The 24,446-nt window shown below is 38.8% G+C and overlaps 1 protein-coding gene across 1 annotated transcript in view; it reads left to right on the forward strand.

Moving 5' to 3' along the window:
* Positions 1-472: 472 nt before the first annotated feature.
* The window catches only part of LOC117303623, a 44,978-nt gene continuing 21,004 nt past the window's right edge, over positions 473-24,446 (forward strand). Inside the window, exons 1-22 of the mRNA XM_033787838.1 lie at positions 473-772; positions 7,832-8,027; positions 9,375-9,532; positions 11,215-11,306; positions 12,108-12,184; positions 12,792-13,058; positions 13,195-13,461; positions 14,131-14,397; positions 14,862-15,128; positions 15,735-16,001; positions 16,576-16,842; positions 16,981-17,247; positions 17,367-17,633; positions 17,948-18,214; positions 18,350-18,616; positions 19,286-19,552; positions 20,017-20,283; positions 20,427-20,693; positions 20,890-21,156; positions 21,729-21,995; positions 22,130-22,396; positions 22,840-23,088. Coding sequence (XP_033643729.1) covers positions 734-772; positions 7,832-8,027; positions 9,375-9,532; positions 11,215-11,306; positions 12,108-12,184; positions 12,792-13,058; positions 13,195-13,461; positions 14,131-14,397; positions 14,862-15,128; positions 15,735-16,001; positions 16,576-16,842; positions 16,981-17,247; positions 17,367-17,633; positions 17,948-18,214; positions 18,350-18,616; positions 19,286-19,552; positions 20,017-20,283; positions 20,427-20,693; positions 20,890-21,156; positions 21,729-21,995; positions 22,130-22,396; positions 22,840-23,088 — 5,083 coding nt within the window. The 5' untranslated portion in view covers positions 473-733. The remainder of the gene's footprint in view (positions 773-7,831; positions 8,028-9,374; positions 9,533-11,214; positions 11,307-12,107; positions 12,185-12,791; positions 13,059-13,194; positions 13,462-14,130; positions 14,398-14,861; positions 15,129-15,734; positions 16,002-16,575; positions 16,843-16,980; positions 17,248-17,366; positions 17,634-17,947; positions 18,215-18,349; positions 18,617-19,285; positions 19,553-20,016; positions 20,284-20,426; positions 20,694-20,889; positions 21,157-21,728; positions 21,996-22,129; positions 22,397-22,839; positions 23,089-24,446) is intronic.

The raw sequence follows: 24,446 nt of genomic DNA on the forward strand, positions 1-24,446 counted from the left end.
TGATTTTTTATTTTTTTTTACCAATAATTAGTTGATATGTTTTTTTAACCAAATTGATATTTAGTATAACCAAGTTGATGATTTGGACATTTCGTATTACTCTTAATATGTGAATCTACATTGGCTTATTGATCAATGGGTGTACTTCACCTTCCTTACAACCAACCGCTCACTACTTTTGTTTTCATTTATAACAATTACATGACAATTTTCTTGTCACTAGTCACCGGTCACTGGGTCAATGGGACTCGAATAGGGACTTCATGGGTGTTTAGGTGTATAATGAACTGACCTCACTAGGGAGCGTGACAAAGAAGGCCTACTTCTACTCCCATCAAAATTGTACCCTGAAAGGGAGTTTCGCCAATGGTCTCTTGAACTGTTGTTGAGTGTTTGTGCAGTGAGGCATTTCGCGATGTTCTTGTTGCGTTGTATTATGGTTGTATCGTTCCCAGAAGACTAAACACACGCCCATTGAAATGACTGTCAACCAGTCTATACAAAGTTGTGGAAGGTAGTTTCCCTTTACTGCACCGTGACACGTAGATTTAAATCAAGGAAAACTGCATCAAGGATATGTCACGTTCGTTTTTGCTGTCACAATTTAAGCAGGCACTATATGATATTTAACACGGATGCCGACTTGGTACCAATGCCGCAGAACGTTAGAATTAGTTCTACTACTTGTCCCTTTGAAAGAGTGTCACGATAGCTGCAAACCTCTACCAACGAGATGAATGGTAACGGACTGTTGCCAACATTATGTCAAAAGGTGAGTTTAGAGTTTTCGTAAAAGGGTGAGTGTGTGGGGCGTGGGTGGGGTGAGTTCAACCTTTTGGGAAACACTATTTTAAAGGATGGCTTCCAAATCCGCCTTATTCCCAGTGCGTTAATGAACAGTTTCCGTATTGCCACCACGTTTGCAGTTGCTGTGAAATAAACTGGTATAGGCCCTATCTATTAGTATCTACAAATTGACATGTGAACAGGTTCGTTTTTAAGTAGATTTGAATGGTGTGGATGCATAGGAAGAAACTATGAATAAATAGTAAACGTGCAGCTGGTACAGCAATGTGTAAATCTCTTTTTCTGGTGAAGTGTTGATCTCTACGTTTGGAACAGTGTTTTAATTATACTCTTCTCTGAAGACGAGCAGCGTGTAATGTTCGAAACGTCAAGACACACCTTTTTTTTTTTTTTTTTTTTTTTTTTTACAGAGCCAAAACTCCCACAAAAGAAACACTTCCACAAAACAACCAGATCTTCAAATAAATCCCTGCTGACCCCCCAACCCCTGTTATCAAAACCAAGGCGTACGGTTCCCACTCTTTCCAATATGCATCGGTTCAGTTCTGGAACAGTCTTTCAGGGGTTGTTAAACAGGCTGAGACATCAGAACACGTTAAAACCCGGTTCAAATCTTTGTACAATAATTGTTGATTTCCTTTTAAAGCGCATATGGACCTCACGGTGATATGTGCTATATAAGAATGGTTTTATTTAAGAGATTTAGACTTGGTCGAACCCGCAAATTCATTATTCATTTACTGTTTTGAGTTTTTGCCTATGGTTCATTTTCAACTATAGTTTAGGTTCATTTTCAATGTTTACTTTCTCACTTTATTGTTTAAATATAATGGCAACTTATTCGTAGTTTGTTTTTAAAATGTTGAAAATGTGCCTTAGGGGAAGATGCTAGAAGAAACAAACCGTTGCTTTAAAATCCTTGTTTCGGTATACATTTTTTTGACCATTTTATGCTGTAATTGTTTGGGTTTTTTTTAATAAAAAATATGAATAAACTATGAATAAATAGTAAACGTGTAGGTACGACCATGTGCAAATCTCTTCTTTTCTTTTGAGTGTTGGTCTCCACGTTTCGAACATGCTTTTAAAATGTTGAAAATGTACTGGCGGGAAGATGTGAAAATAGAATTAGCTGTTGCAAACAACTTACCAACCAAATGGACCGAGAGTATAAATGCAAAAAATAGTTAATGGCCTGACGTTTCGACCCTAGCAGAGTCTTTCTCGAAGGCTAAATGACAACACAACAAACATGAACAGGTAACTAAGTGAAACATAAGCAGTGAAGTGGAAATACATGAATGGGGTTAGAGGGGAAGATGTAATACAAGAAGAAAAAACCGTTGCTCCAAAATCCTTGTTTCGGTAGCAATTATGATCGTTTTATCCTGTAAAGGAAAAAAAAACATGTATTGTAGAGACACGGGAAGGAGAGCCGATCCTTTAATAAAGGATGAGCATTCGCCAAAGTACAATCAATAATAACGAAATGCCAATCAATGACGTCTGAGATGCATTAACGTATTAATTAGCATATATTTTGTTTTGTTATCCGTTTGTTGCTGCATAAAAGCACATATATATATATATAATAATAATAAAAGTCAATTGTATATCATTTTTTTTCCCGGTAACATAGAGCAGCTTTTCTTTGAATTGTTTTTAAAAACGAAAAAATTTTGCTGTTTTCTCCATAAAATACTTCTGGAAGAACTAAGTAAAGAATCGCGTGCACAAACCCAGCTAAATGGAGGAGGAGATGGAATTGCCTATCCCGGTGCTCACGCAAAACCGGAAAGTGAGGAGGGTTATATTTGGTTGTCCCTTGAAACTCAAAAAAGGAAAACCTGTGCGTTATATTGCAAACAATATGGAACTTATCAATTTTCTTAAATGTTAGCCAAGAAGGTTAGATTAGTTTGTAAGATCTAGAGACTGTTTCTGTTTCACCTTGTTGGAGAAGAATTGTTTTATCTCTTTTTTTTTTTTTTTTTTAATACGGAAGTCCATTAGCGCCAGTAAAATATAAATTTCAAATCCGTTATTTACGGATTCGCAATCCGTTATCACGGATTAGCAATCCGTTATTACGGATTTGAAATCCGTTATTACGGATAATCGCAATCCGTTATTACGGATTTGTAATCCGTTATTACGGATTCGTTATAATCCGTTATTACGGATTCGTTATAATCCGTTATTACGGATTCGCAATTTGGACAGGGAACTGTCCGCCGTCTTTTTAGGAATCTTAGATCCCGACGGAGTTAAGTGTAAGGAAGATGCTTCAGAGAAGGTCTTCGTTTATATAACTGTCATAAGAACAATGGTTAGAAGACAGTGTTGTAGTTCCATTAATTCTGGGTGACCCAATGACTTTCTAAGTCCCCAGAGTGAAATAATTAAAAGGATACAAATTAAATTAATTAACATCACTTGGTTGGCAAAATTTACATTGATTATATCTGAGTAGTTTTAATGAAATACATCAAGTACAGTCTCCACCGTGAAGCATTTTTTTGTCATGATATATCTACATGTATCCATGCATACCCTTCAAATTTCCGAAAACGCTCGTTATTTGCTTAAAGGCAGTGGACACTATTGGTAATTACTCAAAATAATTATAAGCATAAAACCTTTCTTGGTGATGAGCAATGGGGAGAGGTTGATGGTATAAAACATTGTGAGAAACGGCTCCCTCTGAAGTGCCATCGTTTTCGAGAAAGAAGTCATTTTTTGAAGTGCCATCGTTTTCGAGAAAGAAGTCATTTTCCACGAATTTGATTTCGAGACCTCAGATTTAGAACTTGAGGTCTCGAAATCAACCATCTAAACGCACACAACTTCGTGTGACAAGAACGTTTTTTCTTTCATTATTATCTCGCAACTTCGTTGACCGATTGAGCTCAAATTTTCACAGGTTTGTTATTTTATGCATATGTTGAGATGCACCAACTGTGAAGGCTAGTCTGTGACAATTATTAATAGTGTCCACTGCCTTTAACAGAAAAACTATGATTTCAAGTCCACTAAATCATGATGAAAACATGGCAGTTGTTTTATTATTGTTTTTTTGTTGAACATTTAACATTTAACATGTAACATTGCAGAAATCGGTCCCTAAAAACGGTACACATTGCCCTGGATTTGGCGAATGTTATGATATGAAATAAATTTAAATGGTTGGAAGGATGTTTTGAAAGTATAATGTTATGACCGCACACAATGCCATTTGTGTGATTTTCTCTATACACGTGTAAAACTGTCGATAGCTCTCGTCAATCAAACCACTGCACTCTAGGCTGAATAACCAGCAAGTAGCGCTCTCGGGGGATCCTCGAGGGAATCCGTAATTTCGGATTATAAATCCGTAATAACAGATTGCAAATCCGTTAATAACGGATTGCGAATCCGTAATAACGGATTTGATTTTTTTTTTTTTTTTTTTTTGCTGGCACTAATGGGCCATCGTAGTTTAAGTAGTGAACTAGTGGTGACATTAAATTCGGAGAGTTCTTGACATTCCTCCACGGGCGTTGTTAACATGTTTTGAGTGCGTGGCACAATCTGAACTATTTTTGTTGTTTGATCTAGACGGTCTTTGTTGCCAGCTGATGAAGCATAGCATGAGTGCATTTTGTTTCGGGTCGTGGAAATGGACTTACGTGTATGAGAAGGCCTACACAAAACGTTTTTTTTTGTCACCCCTTTGAGGAGCGATCAACTTTTTTTCTCACCGTCTCATAATTCTTATGTTTCTCAGCGGAGTTTGGGTTACAGTCAAAGTCTTGACATTGATTCCTTGAAGCAATTCAACCCATTGTTATGATGTGACGTAAAGCTGTAGGTCCCGTGTGTTGTGTAACACATGTTAAATAGCCTATAGTTACTTTAGTAACTAAAGTTATAACTTGTTGGACTTAAAGCATATGATAATGCGTTTTACCCTTATGTTTGTGTGGTAGTGCTTTTTGCTTACCATGCTCCATGGCTTTACCGGCCAGGCTTCGGATTGATGACACCCAATCCTACATCCGTATGGACTGTAAAACGGGTAATCCTGTTTCCATCACCTTGAAGTTGGCAAGTCTGGCGATTTGCGTAAAAAAATAAATATATATATACGGCCCGTGTACGTAGTTCAAAGGCATCCCATGACTATGAATGTCTTTATAGTTCAGAGGATGGGTACATGCAAATTATGAATTTATGCATTGCGCCCATCTTGAAAATCCAAGATAGTTGCCTTTCTCAGTAATTGTTTGTAAAACGAAAGAAAGCACAGCTGGTGTCTAAAATAAATAGTAGAGTTGTATTCCTTGACAGGATCCTCATATAAGTGAGGTTAGGGAGAATTGACGAGAAAATATGGATATGTGAATAAAATGTACGAGCGGAAGGCGAGCACTGTAATCACGAATGTACACTTCAGAGTTGATTGGTTGTGTAAACGTTTCAATGAATTGGATTTCTCAACAATACCAACACTGGTTTATTAGTCTATCTAATTCCGTAAACCTTGTCAAACGACGCGTCGTCGCGACGGTTGGTCACATACAAGTTTTGTACAAAATATAGGCATACTTAAAGTCACCTGGAAGTGGTGTTTTTTCAAAATAAAGCTTTTGTCACTAATATATGTGTTTTGATGAGCTGAATGTGAATAAACAGTTAACTAAGGTTTACAAAAATCAGTTCTTATGTTATTTACAAATTTGAGAGTAGACCCCGACCCGAGAGGGCGCTGTTCGTGACGTCAATCGAGGCAGACTTTGCCTGTAATGCGTAGAGTAAACACAATTGCAAAGTACATGTACGGACCAAGTCGTGAGTTTGTACGTTTCAAAAAAAAAAAAAAAGTTTTTTTCCGGCAATGCCGACCAGGTGTTTTGCTGCTGAATGCAGAAAAATGTACCAACTCACGACTTGGACGTACATGTACTTTGCACGTGTGTTTACTATACGCATTGCAGGCAAAGTCTGCCTTGAATGACGTCACAAAAGGGGTAGGCGGAGTCAGCCCCCAAAACAACTTTATATATTTTTTAAACATATAAATCGTGACAAACAATTACTAAACAAATTGTTTTATTGTTCGTAAGCATATACTCTTATGTTTGAAAGAAGAAAAAAATCTACTTCCAGGTGACTTTAAGTGCTTGATGCAACATATAAAGTTCAACGTCAGTTTGCTCAGCTCGCAATAAATTGTTGTACTACAGTGCACTGCAGTGATTTTCTTTCAAATGAAAATGTTTTTTGTTTGTAGATTGAAAAACTTTTTATCAGCTTTGTTTGCACTTCATGAAAGTAATTTTGAAGTTGAACTTTGTACCTAAGTTTGTAAATGGCTCTACACTCAACTTAAGATTATTTTACGAATCTACACTTCTACACGAAAAATAAAGAAAAAAGTGCAGACTCGTATGAATAATCTGCACTTTTAACAATGGAGTGACGTCACAGATAGTTCAAAATTATAAAAACAACTGGTTGTCTGTCGCGTAGTCAGCGACCGTATTAACCGTGGTAAACAACATTTTGTTAAACATCACGAATTATGTCCAGATTCCTAAATTATGGAACACAGCCGGAAAATAGCATGGCCAGCAAAATAAACTTGGGCAAGCCTTTGCCCTTTAGAGTTACCATTTACTTCAAAGCACCATAGAAAGTGAACACAATGCCAACCACGCAATAATTATTCACGTTCTGAGACATAATGCCGCAAGTTGGATTTGGGTTATTTTATTTTTGTATGGACTGAGTGAGCTAACCCAATACATAAAAGCATTCTTGTGGCTTTGGTAGTGAACCTTTTGAAGTTTATGCAGACTGTGTATGACCATGGGTTGAGGTGAATATAATTATTGGCATCGTCCACAGGTTAAATGGCTGCCAAAATGTAACATGAAGAAGTGATTCCTATTAAAAATGCTAAGCTTGGGTATTCTTAGCATGTGGAAAGACGTTCCACTGCACGATAGTATATACATTATCTCTAATGTTGGTCATAAGAATAAAATTGTGTACATAAACAAGTTATTAGGTTTCATTATTATTAAACAAACTATAAAAAAAAAACAAGTTATCTTCAAATGTTTAATTTTTTTTCAAACGCCGTACCTTGGCCCAACTCCATAGAGCTGAATAGATGTTAAATTTGCATCGGGGTTACAGGAAGTTATATTATGGTTTCCATTCGTTTGAAGTACCCGCTACTAAAACATAGGATTCGAACTGACTCTAGTCACCGGGCAATCTCGGTGGTCTTTTTGGTATTAATCTGCTCTAGAACTACAAAGGTTGTATTTATTTATTTTATTTATTTATTTATTTCGAGTTCGAGTCCCCGCCCGAGTAATAAGCCTGTGATTATTATACTATTAGAGAAACAACTTTTGGTTAACAATGAGCAGAAATTAACAGGATATCAGCAATTAATTTGTGCGTGTGACATGGTAGTTCGGTTGGACAATTTAATCTTGTAGTTGTGCTACCTTTTGTGCCTAAAGGGACACGTTGCCTTTGATCGGTCGAGTTGGTCTTTAAAAAGCATTTGTAACCACTTGTATGAAACAAAAATCCACATGATTAGAAAGATACTTCAAAAGCAGAATATAATGATCCTCAGTATGCCTCGAAATTTACGTGGTTTCCCGTCTACCTCGTCGACAAACGCGGTCGGCCATTTTATGGGAGTCAAATGCATTTTATGGGAGTCAAATGTTTGACTCCCATAAATGGCCGACCGTGATAGTTCGCAGAGTAAAAGGAAAACCACGTCATTTCAAGGCAAATGTGTGTGGATCATTGTATTCTTCTTCAACACCATCTTTCCAACCATATCATTTTATAACAAACGGTTACAAACGCTTTTCGAAGACCAACTCGACCGATCCAAGGCAACGTGCTCTTTTAAGCAACTGTTTAAAATTGGGTCCGTATTAGATACCTGCGATAAGACTATTGTTTAAAACCAATCTCAACTTGTCTGCTATTAATTGTCTTTATCCAACAGGTATACATAGCTATTACATTAGCATTTCTGCTTCGTGATGTGAATGGACTACCGTCTGGTCCCCCCGTTACCAACTACTCGGGGTTGTGTTTAGACATGAAACCCTCTGGGCACGGAGGCCAACCGAGCGATAGTGCGCCGCCTTACACCTTGTATTTCAACGAATCCGAATATTCGCCAGGAAAACATCTACAGGGTAAGCCGGTGTCCCGGGGAATTCTGTTCCCCGGGGAATTCTGTTCCCCGGGGATTCGGTCCCCCAGTAATGGGAAATTCCGTCTTTCGTCTATGTTAAAGGCAGTAGACACTATTGGTAAATTACTCAAATAATTATCGGCATACAACCTTTCTTGGTGACGAGTAATGGGGAGAGGTTAGTGGTACAAAACATTGTGAGAAACGGCTCCCTCTGAAGTGCCATAGTTTTCGAGAAAGAAGTAATTTTCCACGAATTTGATTTCGAGACATCGAAATCAACCATCTAAACGCACATAACTTCGTGTGACAAGGGTTATTTTTCTTTCATTATTATCACGCAACCTCGATGACCAATTGAGCTCAAATTTACACAGGCTTGTTATTGTATGCTTATGTTGAGACACACCGAGTGGGAACACTGATCTTTGACAATTACCAAACGTGCCTTTAGCATCACCACTGAGTACATCCTTGGTTTGAATTACACTAAGTTAGATAGTAGGTAAAACAAGTCATTTGGTGCTAAGTTGCCTCTTCTTCCCTGGGGAAAAAATATGCTTAGCATTTTTTTACCGTCCCCTCCCTCCTCCCGACCCGAATCGAAAACTACCTTTTGACATGGGCTAGAGGAGAACGATTCAAAAGAGGGCGCTATCAGAAGAAGGGTGGGGGGGGGAATCCGGGGGACAGAAATTCCTGCTACACTTGAGGCATTTGTTGTGTATCCACTACGAAACTGACACTGTCGTAGCGCTTCAACGGGGAAAGGTTTTTTCTTCTCAGTCAATGCAAAAAGGGAACCTTAAAATCAAAACATTAATACATTTTTTGAGGATTGCAATTAGGATTTGGGTGTATACAGAATGTCTTACCCAAAACACATAATGTTATAGTATGTGTCCACAATAACTATCTCAACATGACTTGTTTTATAGCGCCCTCTTTGGGCACAACTTCCTTTAGCCCATTAATTTACCGTGGGACACACCGAAGAACAAACATAACCCTACGACACACGCACAATTATCTTTAATCATTTTTATCGAAGTTCTTGTCCCCATACAGTCTATCTTTCTTTAGACATTCTACATTTGAATTGTTAACAACATTAATGACAGTGCCTTTTCTATCTCATTACACTTAATCAACTTGAATGATCGAGCTAATGAGAGACTTTTGGGACGCTTGGTGGCAGCAGACTTACCAGGTAAAATCCATTGTTCTCGGGCATGTGCGCACGCTCAGAACTACGTAAACAATGGGAACTTCCTGGTAAGTCTGCTGCCACCTAGCGCCTCAAAGTATCCCATTGTTACACAGTTTTCAACATTTTTTTCTTTTGCAGTGACGCTTGAAACCAGACAGAATGGAAGTGGACAAACAGAACACTTTAAAGGTTTTTTCATCCTCATCGACAACCTCGACGAGACCATAGTTCCACATGGCACCTTTGGTGAAGTAAGTGTAGGAACGCAGGTTCTCAACTGCTCAGGGAAAGGACAGGTAAAGAACGATTTTGTTGATATCATTCGAATTACAGAACACTCTAACACTGTAGACAAATAATGGAAGTTAAGTTAATCAATAATAAACAAAAGCAAAGAGGGAAAATCGGTGGAAAATACACTCTCAAAAGTTCCGGGTCAGAAATTTGACCAAGACTCCGGGTCAGAGTGTGTTGACCCTTTCCGGGTCATCGTGAACCGGAAAAGGGTCATCTCGTTTGACCCGTTTCCGGGTCATCGTGACCCGGACACAGGTAACCTTGTTTGACCTGGTGCCGGGTTGGCCTTAGTTGACCCATTTCCGGGTCATCAGGACCCGGAAATGGGTCAAATCTGACCCGGGATTTTTTAGAGTGTAATGTATGTTATTCCATCAATCGCTCACTACCATGAGTACGCAAGCCAGAATCGAATTAAAGCTGCATATGCTTACGCCTGGTTTAGCTTTAGTTTCAGGTTAGCTGAAATTCATGAGAATCTGTTATTATAACTGTTTTATTTTGTGATACTTCATTTCCGCAATTTTTCGAAGTTCATATTACGCACATCTGGGACCTTTGGTATCAAATTTGCAAACGTAACAGTTAAGCACATAGGCCTACATAAATAATTGAGAGGGAAACAAAATTAAATTGGGAAATTGGGAAATACCATCGGAAATAATTATGAAAGTTTACATTGTCCGATTTTCGCCGAAAGAACGTTGCCTGATTTTGTCTGAAGTTGTTTGGGCACGGCTGATGAATGTGAGAAAAGTAAATATAATAAAAACAACTATTTTGTATTATGACCATGCCAATGTCGGTAGGGCTATTGTTTACATTTGCTCCTTATATAAAAAAAAAACCCAAAACCGACGAATTGTTATCATTCCCTTTTTTTATTTTTTTTTATTTTTAGGGGGGGGGGTGGGGGGTCCAACACCTTAGATGTAGGGTAGACTACTCTTACGTTGTGTATCCCTTTATGCATAAAATAACACACTTGTGAACAGTAGGCTCAGTTTTGGTTCTCGAAGTTGCAAGACCGAAAAGAAAGATAAAAACACTTCTTTTTGCAAAGAATAGTGTGACCTCTTTGTTTTTCTACATTATCTCACTTGAGTCGATACAATATTTTGTTGTTTTCCTGAGTATCACCGCTCTCCATTTCTCTTTACTAGGTATAATGATATTGTTTTGATATGGTCATTAATTGTTAAAGGCAGTGGACACTATTGGTTATTACTCAAAATAATTATTAGCATAAAACCTTTCTTGATTACGAGTAATGGGGAGAGGTTGATGGTATAAAACATTGTGAGAAACGGCTCTCTCTGAATTGAAGTGCCATAGTTTTCGAGAAAGAAGTAATTTTCCACGAATTTGATTTCGGGTTCTCGAAATCAACCATCTAAACGCACACAACTTCGTGTAACAGGGGTGTTTTTTCTTTGTTTTATATCTCGCAACTTCGATGACCGATTGAGCTCAAATTTTCACAGGTTTGTTAATATTTTATGCATATGTTGAGATGCACCAACTGTGAAGGCTAGTCTTTGACAATTACCAATAGTGTCCACTGACTTTAAAGATGGCTGTAGTTGCTTGGAATTGTTATCTTTAACATTTTCATTTTGTTTCAGTTTTAACATTACTTTTTCAAATTGTATTAGTTTACACATTTCTCTCATTACTTCAGGATGCATGGGGACATACAAACAGCGAGCCGAAGACCAATGTCACTGCTTTATGGATGCCACCGATGACATGGACAGGCCCTCTCGTGGCAAGGTAGGTTGACTTTATAAAGCGTCAATAAGGGTGCACCAGACCACATAAAGTCACACAACTACAGCATAAACTCCCGCAATAACATGTACTGTGAAAAAATGTTGTCAAAATAATAATTTGTGAATACAATTGTTAACAGTCAACAAGTTAGCAGTAACTCTAAAAAAAGTATACATGATTTACAGGCAGAAGTTATTGCCAAGTTACAAATTCAACTGCTTACAGAATATGCAAATCACGAGTTCAAATCACTCGTCGTGTAAGCTGTTACTATTTCTAAACAGCCGTTGGAACAGCCACGGAAGATGCTGATAGGTTAAACCTTTTTAAGCGACACTCTTTCGAAATCTGGTATTGTTTTTTTAAAACACTATAGCGTAGTTAACAGTAAGGTTAGTTGTGGATTGTTTGCAGCAATAACAGCGATATTAGAACTAAAACCACGAAATTTCAGCACTTGGGTAATGGACTGACACTAGCCATGGCTCTCTTTAACATCGGTCTTGTAAAAATGGCGATTATGTTAAAACCGATGTTTAAAAACAAACAAACAAAAAAGGAGGGCTAGGACTAACAAATGATGGAGTCCAATTACTCGATGGGATCGACACACAACCTGGGAGCGAGGTTGACAAACTACACACGACAATACCCCGTGTTGCTGCTTTGTTTTCGTTTCGTTGTCTTCCTATTTTGTTTATGCTTATACTGTTTTGTTTGCTATTGCTCACTAGAAGATGGGGCAACGAATGTGTATATTATTTTTAAAATGCAGTGATTTTGGTTTTGTACATTTTACAGAGCAACAGTGGTATATTCGTTTGCGGTTTATTGGCAGAACATCACATCTGATATCATCACATTTAAAAATCATTCGGGTATGTCATAACTAATAAATATTTTACCATTAACGAGAAACATACGATACATTACATTACTGTTTTGCGTTTCTTGACTGCTCAGATTTTCTCCCATTCTTTTACGTTTTGTGGTGTCCCCCCCCCCCCCACCACCGAGAACACCCTTTCCATGTCACTGCCGATGGGTGGTAAGGAATAGTTTGAAGTACAGCCAATATTCGCAAAACGTAATGCCATCCATTGGTGGTCGGTCGTTTTAAAATTGCATTTTCCGAATTATTGTCTGTACTTCAAACTACGAGATAATATGCTTAATTATGCACCCGATAGAGCAGGCAACTATAGGGCAATGCTTATTATGCAATAAAGTGTTTTTTGGGACGCTTGGTGACAGCAGACTTACCAGGTAAAATCATTTGTTCTCGGTAATGCGCGCGTTCTCAGAACAACGTAAAGAATGAAAATTTACCTGGTGAGTCTGCTGCCACCTAGCGTTCCAAAGTCTCCCATTGGTTTGTATTCCCATGTAACATTTAAATGGGTTCGTCAATAATATGTTAACCAAAAGCTTATTAACACCAAAATCAGTTTTTGAGTGGAGGATTTGGTTTAATATTTATTACAGACAATGAATCTCCAGTAATTGACTGCCCTGTTGTTGATGCTGTTAACGTAACTAAAGGAACCAGTGGCAGCATGGTCAATTTCATGGTTACAGCACATGATGCCGACGATGGTGAGATAAGTCCAACTTGCTGGATAGAAGATGCCCTTGGTACTGAGACGCTCTATCCAAGTTACATCTTCCAAGTTGGAGACACAATTGTAACATGTAACGCAACTGATACATCAGGCAACACTGCTACTTGCTCATTGACCATAACTGTCTTAGGTAAGTTCTAATTTTTTTTTGTGAGATGGCAAATCCTTTACCAATTAACTTTAACTGTGGAAATTAAAGACATACAAATATTTACTGATAACAAACGGCAATTCAAAGCGGTTTTTTCCTTCTTCTTGATTTGCAGACAATGAAGAGCCCAATATGATCTGCCCACCAATTTATAATGATGCTGTCAATGTAATGAAGGGAGTTAATGGAAGTACGGTAAACCTGAATGTGGCGGCACATGACGTTGTGGATGGTGAAATCAGTCCATTTTGTTTGACACTCTATACATTGGAGACAGTATCTCAAGAGTACATTTTCCCCGTTGGCGAAACAGTAGTACTATGTGTAGCTACGGATCGATCAAACAACACGGCATTTTGTTTTTTTTACGTTTACGTATCGGGTATGTACAATGTATTCAATCATACGGTTAACAAATTATGAGGTTTTCAAAATGCCATTTTGTGTGTAAGATTTGAATGATGTTTGTTACAATGACGTGCTTGATCACAGGTGACCACTTATGTTTGAATTCCGAAGACTATCGAGACAGTTGCTAGATCACATAAAAAAGCCGCAATAGTTTGCGTAGTTACGTAAGAGACGATGAACACCCTCATATAATGGGAGACTTTTGGGACGCTTGGTGGCAGCAGACTTACCAGGTAAAATCCACTGTCTCGATCATGTGCGCACGCTCAGAACTACGTAAACAATAGAAATTTACCTGGTAAGTCTGCTGCCACCTAGCGTCCAAAAGTCTCCCATTCTTAAATGAATACATATGACACAATGGTACCAGGGTCTACCCATCTGGAGGTTGCTACACAAAAACTTGCCCCGAAGCATTTTACAAAGGAACTGTCTCTATTGTTCGAGGTCAAAAATGTAAGCGGTAATTGTGACTAAGCAAGTCATTGTGCAACCCATTATTCGAATCTAACTTGCAAACAAAATGGCTTATTTTGGCAATACAACAATTAACGTTTCTAAGCTTTAAAATAAAACCCAGTAAAGTTCACCATACAAACATATACTTTTTTATATAATGGATTACGTCACCTTTTTGCAGACAACGAAAGTCCAGTAATTAACTGCCCTGCTGTTGCTGCTGTCAATGTTAGTAGCGAAACCAATGGAAGTACCGTCAACCTCAATGCGACAGCAAATGATATCGTCGATGGTCGGATCAATACAACTTGCTGGATAGACGATACATTCGGTATTCATAGAGTATCACCAGATTACATCTTCCCGGTTGGAGAAACAACTGTGACATGTAACGCATCCGATGCATCAGGCAACAGAGACACGTGTTCTTTTGGCGTAACAGTTTTAGGTAAGATGTGATGTCATTTGTTTTCCAATTGGCCCTTTTTGTTGACAGTTCAAAAGATAGACAAGTCCCTAGACCGATCCAGTAGGCTCCAGATGTTATCTTCCCCGTTGGAGACACATCTGTGAACTGTGAAGCGTATGATGAATCAGGCAATAGAGACACGTGTACTTTTCACGTAATCGTTTCAGGTAAGAGCTTTTGACCAGGTTGTCCACTTGCAAAATTTCAAGCAAAATTTGCCTTTACACTTCAACAGATAGACAAGTCCCTGAGTTCAATGGGTTAATGTACCATGTAACGCGACGGATTCTTTCAATGTAAACGTAATGAAGCTATACGAAACTTCATCCGTGAGATTTTCAACCAAATACACAGTAAACGCTTTGTAAACTTGCAGCAAAAAGGCCTCAATCTCTTGAACCCAAATTGGCTTTAACAACGAAGGTTTTTGTTTAATTTTGCAGACAATGAGATTCCAGTTATTGACTGTCCAGCTGATGATTCTGTTACAATAAATAACGGAACCAGTGGAAGCACAGTAAACCTCATGGTGACAGCAGCAGATGTTGTCGATGGTCAGGTCAAGACAACTTGCTGGATAGAAGATGACCTCGGTACTAAGATATACTATCCAGGGTACATCTTCCAAGTAGGAGATACGATTGTGACATGTAACGCTTCTGATGCATCAGGCAACACTGCAACTTGCTCATTTAACGTAGCTGTTGTAGGTAAGTTCTTAAGGAGTGGGTATCCTTAACTGATAGTGACATGCTGAATCCAGACTCAATTTGTTTTACAGTGGAAAATAAAGACGAACACTATTCGTTAAAAACAAATAAGACTTTCAAAGCATTTTTGTCATTTTTTTCAGACGATGAAAATCCATTCATCAATTGCCCACTTGTCGACGCTGTCAACGTAAAGAACGGAACCAATGGAAGTACAGTCAACCTAATGGTGACAGCAAACGATATCGTCGATGGTCGGATCAATACAACTTGCTGGATAGACGATAAATTCGGTAGTCAGAGAGTTTCTCCAGATTACATCTTCCCCGTTGGAGAAACAACTGTGACATGTATCGCATCCGATGCATCAGGCAACAGAGACACGTGTTCTTTTGACGTAACAGTTTTAGGTAAGATCTGATGATGTCATTTATTTTTCAACAGCAAAATGTTCAAGCCCTTTTTATTGTGTTTAAAAGATAGACAAGTCCCTCATTACAAAGGGATCTTTAATTATTCATACAGGTGTTTGCACAGATCATGAAGTACCTGTTATCAACTGCGGTAAATAAAGACTTTCAAAGCATTTTTTGTCATTTTTTTCAGACGATGAAAATCCATTCATCAATTGCCCACTTGTCGATGATGTCAACGTAAAGAACGGAACCAATGGAAGTACAATCAACCTAATGGTGACAGCAAACGATATCGTCGATGGTCGGATCAATACAACTTGCTGGATAGACGATGCATTCGGTATTCAGAGAGTTTCTCCAGATGTTATCTTCCCCGTCGGAGAAACAACTGTGACATGTATCGCATCGGATGCATCAGGCAACAGAGACACGTGTTCTTTTGACGTTACCGTTTTAGGTAAGATCTGATGTTGTCATTTATGTTTCAATTGCAAAAGGTTAAGGTCCTTTTTATTGACTAGTTAAAAGACTAATAGGCAAGTCCCTCATTATAAAGTGATCTTTAATTGTTCATACAACTGTTTCCACAGATCATGAAATACCTGTTATTAACTGCCCAGCTGTTGATGCCGTCAACATAAAGAACGGAGCCAATTGAAGTACAGTACACCTAATGGTGACTGCATTTGATGTTGTCGATGGTCAAATCAGTCCAAGTTGTTGGGCACTTGGTATATTCGGTACCGACAGAGTAACTCCAGAGTTTGTTTTCCCTGTCGGTGATACCATAGTACAATGTAACGCTACGGACACGTCTGGTAACACGGCGACGTGTTCTTTCAACGTAAACGTATCAGATCTGTAACCGAACAAAAGTTCATCCGTGATTTTGTCAACCTCTGATACACAACCTATCATACACTCAACCCCAGTGACCATTTTTAATATATTTTGTAATTTTTAGCCAAAGACCTCAAGCTCTTAACCAAGATTTATTGAGAAACGATGATTTGTTTTGTTTACTTCTGCAGACAATGAGATTCCAGTTATTGACTGCCCAGCTGATGATGTTGTAACCATAAATAACGGATCCAATGGAAGCACAGTAAACCTCACGGTGACAGCAACAGATGTTGTCGATGGTCAGGTCCAGACAACTTGCTGGATAAAAGATAACCTCGTTACTAAGATATACTATCCAGGGTGCATCTTCCAAGTAGGAGATACGATTGTGACATGTAACGCTTCTGATGCATCAGGCAACACTGCAACTTGCTCATTTAACGTAGCTGTTGTAGGTAAGTTCTTACGGAGTGGCTATCCTTAACTGTTAAAGATATGCTGAATCAACGTTCAATTTGTTTTACAGTGGAAAAAAAGACTAACATTGTTGGTTTATTCAAACAAACCTTTAAAGCAATTTTGTTGTTTAACAGACGATGAAAATCCATTCATCAATTGCCCACTTGTCGATGCTGTCAACGTAAAGAACGGAACCAATGGAAGTACAGTCAACCTAATGGTGACAGCAAACGATATCGTCGATGGTCGGATCAATACAACTTGCTGGATAGATGATACATTCGGTATTCAAAGAGTTTCTCCAGATTACATCTTCCCGGTTGGAGAAACAACTGTGACATGTAACGCATCAGATGCATCAGGCAATACAGACACGTGTTCTTTTGACGTTACCGTTTTAGGTAAGATATTATTATGTCATTTATTTTCCAATTGGCCCATTTTGTTGACAGTTCAAAAGATAGACAAGTCCCTGAATTACAAAGATCTTTAAATGTTTTCTGTTACCATTGTTTCACAGATCATGAAATACCTGTTATCAACTGCCCAGTTGTTGATTCCGTCAACGTAAAGAACGGAACCAATGGAAGCACAGTAAACCTAATGGTGACAGCAACAGATGTTGTCGATGGTCAGGTCGAGACAACTTGCTGGATAGAAGATGACCTCGGTACTAAGATATACTATCCAGGGTACATCTTCCAAGTAGGAGATACGACTGTGACATGTCACGCTTCTGATGCATCAGGCAACACTGCAACGTGCTCTTTTAACGTAGCAGTTGTAGGTAAGTTCTTACGGAGTGGGTCTCCTTAACTGATGGTGAGATGCTGAATCTGTGTTTAAGTTGGAAAATAAAGACAAACACTATTCGTTAAAAACAAATAAAACTTTCAAAGCATTTTTGTCATTTTTTCAGACGATGAAAATCCATTCATCAATTGCCCACTTGTTGATGCCGTCAGCGTAAAGAACGGTCTCCCATTGGTTTTGTATACCCATGTAACATTTAAATGGGTTTGTCAATAATATGTTAAAAAAAAACTTATTAACACCAAGATCAGATTTTGAGTGGAGGATTTGGTTTAATATTTATTACAGACAATGAAATTCCAGTAATTGACTGCCCTGTTGTTGATGCTGTTAACGTAACTAAAGGAACCAGTGGCAGCATGGTCAACTTCATGGTTACAGCACATGATGCCGACGATGGTGAGATAAGTCCAACTTGCTGGATAGAAGATGCCCTTGGTACTGAGACGCTCTATCCAAGTTACATCTTCCAAGTTGGAGACACAACTGTAACATGTAACGCAACTGATACATCAGGCAACACTGCTACTTGCTCATTGACCATAACTGTCTTAGGTAAGTTCTAATTTTTTTTGTGAGATGGCAAATCCTTTACCAATTAACTTTAACTGTGGATATTAAAGACATACAAACATTTACTGATAACAAACGGCAATTCAAAGCGGTTTTTTCCTTCTTCTTGATTTGCAGACAATGAAGAGCCCATTATGAACTGCCCACCACTTTATAGTGATGCTGTCAATGTAATGAAGGGAGTTAATGGAAGTACGGTAAACCTGAATGTGACGGCCCATGACGTTGTGGATGGTCAAATCAGTCCATTTTGTTTGACACTCTATACATTGGAGACAGTATCTCAAGAGTACATTTTCCCTGTTGGCGAAACAATAGTACTATGTGTAGCTACGGATCGATCAAACAACACGGCATTTTGTTTTTTTTACGTTTACGTATCGGGTATGTACAATGTATTCAATCATACGGTTAACAAATTATGAGGTTTTCAAAATGCCATTTTGTGTGTAAGATTTGAATGATGTTTGTTACAATGACGTGCTTGATCACAGGTGACCACTTATGTTTGAATTCCGAAGACTATTGAGACAGTTGCTAGATCACATAAAAAAGCCGCAATAGTTTGCGTAGTTACGTAAGAGACGATGAACACCCTCATATAATGGGAGACTTTTGGGACGCTTGGTGGCAGCAGACTTACCAGGTAAAATCCACTGTCTCGATCATGTGCGCACGCTCAGAACTACGTAAACAATAGAAATTTACCTGGTAAGTCTGCTGCCACCTAGCGTCCAAAAGTCTCCCATTCTTAAATGAATACATATGACACAATGGTACCAGGGTCTACCCATCTGGAGGTTGCTACACAAAAGCTTGCCCCGAAGCATTTTACAAAGGAACTGTCTCTATTGTTCGAGGTCAAAAATGTAAGCGGTAATTGTGACTAAGCAAGTCATTGTGCAACCCATTATTCGAATCTAACTTGCAAACAAAATGGCTTATTTTGGCAATACAACAATTAACGTTTCTAAGCTTTAAAATAAAACCCAGTAAAGTTCACCATACAAACATATACTTTTTTATATAATGGATTACGTCACCTTTTTGCAGACAACGAAAGTCCAGTAATTAACTGCCCTGCTGTTGCTGCTGTCAATGTTAGTAGCGAAACCAATGGAAGTACCGTCAACCTCAATGTGACAGCAAATGATATCGTCGATGGTCGGATCAATACAACTTGCTGGATAGACGATACATTCGGTATTCATAGAGTATCACCAGATTACATCTTCCCGGTTGGAGAAACAACTGTGACATGTAACGCATCCGATGCATCAGGCAACAGAGACACGTGTTCTTTTGGCGTAACAGTTTTAGGTAAGATGTGATGTCATTTGTTTTCCAATTGGCCCTTTTTGTTGACAGTTCAAAAGATAGACAAGTCCCTAGACCGATCCAGTAGGCTCCAGATGTTATCTTCCCCGTTGGAGACACATCTGTGAACTGTGAAGCGTATGATGAATCAGGCAATAGAGACACGTGTACTTTTCACGTAATCGTTTCAGGTAAGAGCTTTTGACCAGGTTGTCCACTTGCAAAATTTCAAGCAAAATTTGCCTTTACACTTCAACAGATAGACAAGTCCCTGAGTTCAATGGGTTAATGTACCATGTAACGCGACGGATTCTTTCAATGTAAACGTAATGAAGCTATACGAAACTTCATCCGTGAGATTTTCAACCAAATACACAGTAAACGCTTTGTAAACTTGCAGCAAAAAGGCCTCAATCTCTTGAACCCAAATTGGCTTTAACAACGAAGATTTTTGTTTAATTTTGCAGACAATGAGATTCCAGTTATTGACTGTCCAGCTGATGATTCTGTTACAATAAATAACGGAACCAGTGGAAGCACAGTAAACCTCATGGTGACAGCAGCAGATGTTGTCGATGGTCAGGTCAAGACAACTTGCTGGATAGAAGATGACCTCGGTACTAAGATATACTATCCAGGGTACATCTTCCAAGTAGGAGATACGATTGTGACATGTAACGCTTCTGATGCATCAGGCAACACTGCAACTTGCTCATTTAACGTAGCTGTTGTAGGTAAGTTCTTACGGAGTGGGTATCCTTAACTGATAGTGACATGCTGAATCCAGCCTCAATTTGTTTTACAGTGGAAAATAAAGACGAACACTATTCGTTAAAAACAAATAAGACTTTCAAAGCATTTTTGTCATTTTTTTCAGACGATGAAAATCCATTCATCAATTGCCCACTTGTCGATGCTGTCAACGTAAAGAACGGAACCAATGGAAGTACAGTCAACCTAATGGTGACAGCAAACGATATCGTCGATGGTCGGATCAATACAACTTGCTGGATAGACGATAAATTCGGTAGCCAGAGAGTTTCTCCAGATTACATCTTCCCCGTTGGAGAAACAACTGTGACATGTATCGCATCCGATGCATCAGGCAACAGAGACACGTGTTCTTTTGACGTAACAGTTTTAGGTAAGATCTGATGATGTCATTTATTTTTCAACTGCAAAATGTTCAAGCCATTTTTATTGTGTTTAAAAGATAGACAAGTCCCTCATTACAAAGGGATCTTTAATTATTCATACAGATGTTTGCACAGATCATGAAGTACCTGTTATCAACTGCGGTAAATAAAGACTTTCAAAGCATTTTTTGTCATTTTTTTCAGACGATGAAAATCCATTCATCAATTGCCCACTTGTCGATGATGTCAACGTAAAGAACGGAACCAATGGAAGTACAATCAACCTAATGGTGACAGCAAACGATATCGTCGATGGTCGGATCAATACAACTTGCTGGATAGACGATGCATTCGGTATTCAGAGAGTTTCTCCAGATGTTATCTTCCCCGTCGGAGAAACAACTGTGACATGTATCGCATCGGATGCATCAGGCAACAGAGACACGTGTTCTTTTGACGTTACCGTTTTAGGTAAGATCTGATGTTGTCATTTATGTTTCAATTGCAAAAGGTTAAGGTCCTTTTTATTGACTAGTTAAAAGACTAATAGGCAAGTCCCTCATTATAAAGTGATCTTTAATTGTTCATACAACTGTTTCCACAGATCATGAAATACCTGTTATTAACTGCCCAGCTGTTGATGCCGTCAACATAAAGAACGGAGCCAATTGAAGTACAGTCAACCTAATGGTGACTGCATTTGATGTTGTCGATGGTCAAATCAGTCCAACTTGTTGGGCACTTGGTATATTCGGTACCGACAGAGTAACTCCAGAGTATGTTTTCCCTGTCGGTGATACCATAGTACAATGTAACGCTACGGATACGTCTGGTAACACGGCGACGTGTTCTTTCAACGTAAACGTATCAGATCTGTAACCGAACAAAAGTTCATCCGTGATTTTGTCAACCTCTGATACACAACCTATCATACACTCAACCCCAGTGGCCATTTAATATATTTTGTAATTTTTAGCCAAAGACCTCAAGCTCTTAACCAAGATTTATTGAGAAACGATGATTTGTTTTGTTTACTTCTGCAGACAGGGAGATTCCAGTTATTGACTGCCCAGCTGACGATGTTGTAACCATAAATAACGGATCCAATGGAAGCACAGTAAACCTCATGGTGACAGCAACAGATGTTGTCGATGGTCAGGTCAATACAACTTGCTGGATAGACGATAAATTCGGTAGTCAGAGAGTTTCTCCTGATTACATCTTCCCGGTTGGAGAAACAACTGTGACATGTATTGCATCCGATGCATCAGGCAACACAGACACGTGTTCTTTTGACGTTACCGTTTTAGGTAAGATCTGATGTTGTCATTTATGTTTCAATTGCAAAAGGTTAAGGTCCTTTTTTATTGACTAGTTAAAAGACTAATAGGCAAGTCCCTCATTATAAAGTGATCTTTAATTGTTCATACAACTGTTTCCACAGATCATGAAATACCTGTTATTAACTGCCCAGCTGTTGATGCCGTCAACATAAAGAACGGAACCAATGGAAGTACAGTAAACCTAATGGTGACTGCATTTGATATTGTCGATGGTCAAATCAGTACAACTTGTTGGGCTCTTGGTGAATTCGGTACCGACAGAGTAACTCCAGAGTATGTTTTCCTTGCCGGTGATACCATAGTACAATGTAACGCTACGGATACGTCTGGTAACACGGCAACGTGTTCTTTCATCGTAAACGTATCAGGTTTGTAACCGAACAAAAGTTCATCCGTGATGTTTACTGACCTACAACGGTTCCCACGGGATAAACAATTTCGTTTTTAAACTTGTATCAAAACAAATTTGAGCTCTTAAAACCGAACTTGGTTTTTTAATCAAGGGTTCAGACAATGTAGTTCTTGTGTATGTTTTTAATGTACACAGTGGAACCGATTGAAACCTTAATGTTGCCAAATCATTGCAACTTGTCGTTCAAACGTGTAATTATTTGTCTGCAGTGTTCACTTTCCAATGTTGTAATTTGAACATTATATTGTTACACGACTGTGAAAATGTAACGTAATTGACATAACAGTCATTACTGCATTGATAAGCTTATGGGTGTTTTAGCTTAGTTTCAGGTTAAATGAAACTCATGATTGTTTCTATTTTGTTTTACTTCATTTCCGCTATTTTTGTGTTATGCAGATAACGCAATTCCTGTATTGGACTGCCCTTCTCACATTAGCGAAGTTACTGAAACCAACGGAGCCGTGGTTGACGTCATCGTGACGGCATATGATGACGTCGACGGCCACGTCAATTCAACATGTTGGATTGCAGAGAACGAAGTAGTGCCAGGGTACATCTTCCCAGTTGGTGACTCAATGGTAACTTGTACCGCAATGGACGCAGCGGGTAATACTGCATTGTGCAATATTCTTATCACAGTTTCAGGTGAGTTTATTGTTTTGGGGGAAGATACGTTGGTTTGTAAGTATTGTGTAGTTACGTAATGGATCAGATACTTTTCAAACTGCCATTTCAGTGATTACGTTTACACCACAAAAATCAACGATGTTGATTTTGATCATAATTATTTCACAGATTTGAGCGGAGAATGTTATTATCTTTTCTGACACTTTTTGGGAGTAATATATTCCCTAAAGGCACCCGACACTATTGGTAATAACCCAAAAAACTTAGTAGCATAAAAACTTACCTGGTAATTAGCAATGGAAAGCTGTTGATATTAATATAACAAATTGTAAAAAACGGCTTCTTCTGAAGTAGCTTAGCTTTGGAGAATTTAATTAGTAATTTATCACTAGAGCTCTGGTGCTTCTGTTCAGCAGAGTGTGGGTTCGAATCCCGGTCGTGACACATGTGTCCCTGAGCAAGACACTTTACTATAGTTGCTTCTCTCCACCCAGGGGTAAATGGGTACCTGTGAGAGAGATGGTTCTTGTGATTGATTTAGCCGAGTAGCGCAAATTAATGTTGCACAGGCTGCATACTCCCCAGGGAGCTGAGATGGTTTAAGGAGTGATTTAAGGCCCAGTGACCAGGGGTAATAATGTCGAAAGCGCTTTGAGACACCCCTCGGGCGTGAAAAGCGCTATATAAAAACGGTCTATTATTAGAGTATTTTTGGTGAATTGAATTCGAGACTGCAGCCGAGAAATCGAATTCAAGCATTTGAAGGCACACAACGAGTGCGACAAGGGTGTTTTTTGTCCATTATTATCTCGCAACTTCGACGACAAAGTGAGGTTAAATGTTCACAGATTTGATTTTTTTTTTCTTTTCTTGTTGTGCCAAGTGAGCATGTTATAGCACACTAAGTGATACGCCAAGTGAGAAGACTGGTCTTTGGCAATTACATAGCGTTCAGTGGATTAAACGAATGCATGTGTCAAGCTTGCTTTCATTATAAACATTTGTGTAGGCCCTACTTTGAGTTTAAACGAATAGAGTACGCTTAACGTGTATGTCGGCCTGATGCACATTTACCTGGTGCAGGAACATCGCTTAACGTTGAAGATGTGGTTTGGAGTTGTTCATTAGAGACCGCTTGCATTGGCCGCAATACGCCTTTCTTAATATTTATGAATGAGGTACGTCACAATGCTAATCCAAAACGAGACGATGGGCGCATTCACTGCAAGTGGTGGCGGACGTGCCCCCATAGCCTCATTTTGGGTAAGAACTATGACGTCATGCATAAATGTTAAGAGAGGCGTACATACAGTGGATAAAATATGCACACAGTCCACTCGTCATTGCCGACAAATTGTCCCCATTTTGAAATGGTT

Source organism: Asterias rubens, chromosome 20 (genome assembly GCF_902459465.1).
Source record: "Asterias rubens chromosome 20, eAstRub1.3, whole genome shotgun sequence".
In the NCBI taxonomy this organism is placed as follows: Eukaryota; Metazoa; Echinodermata; class Asteroidea; order Forcipulatida; family Asteriidae; genus Asterias; species Asterias rubens.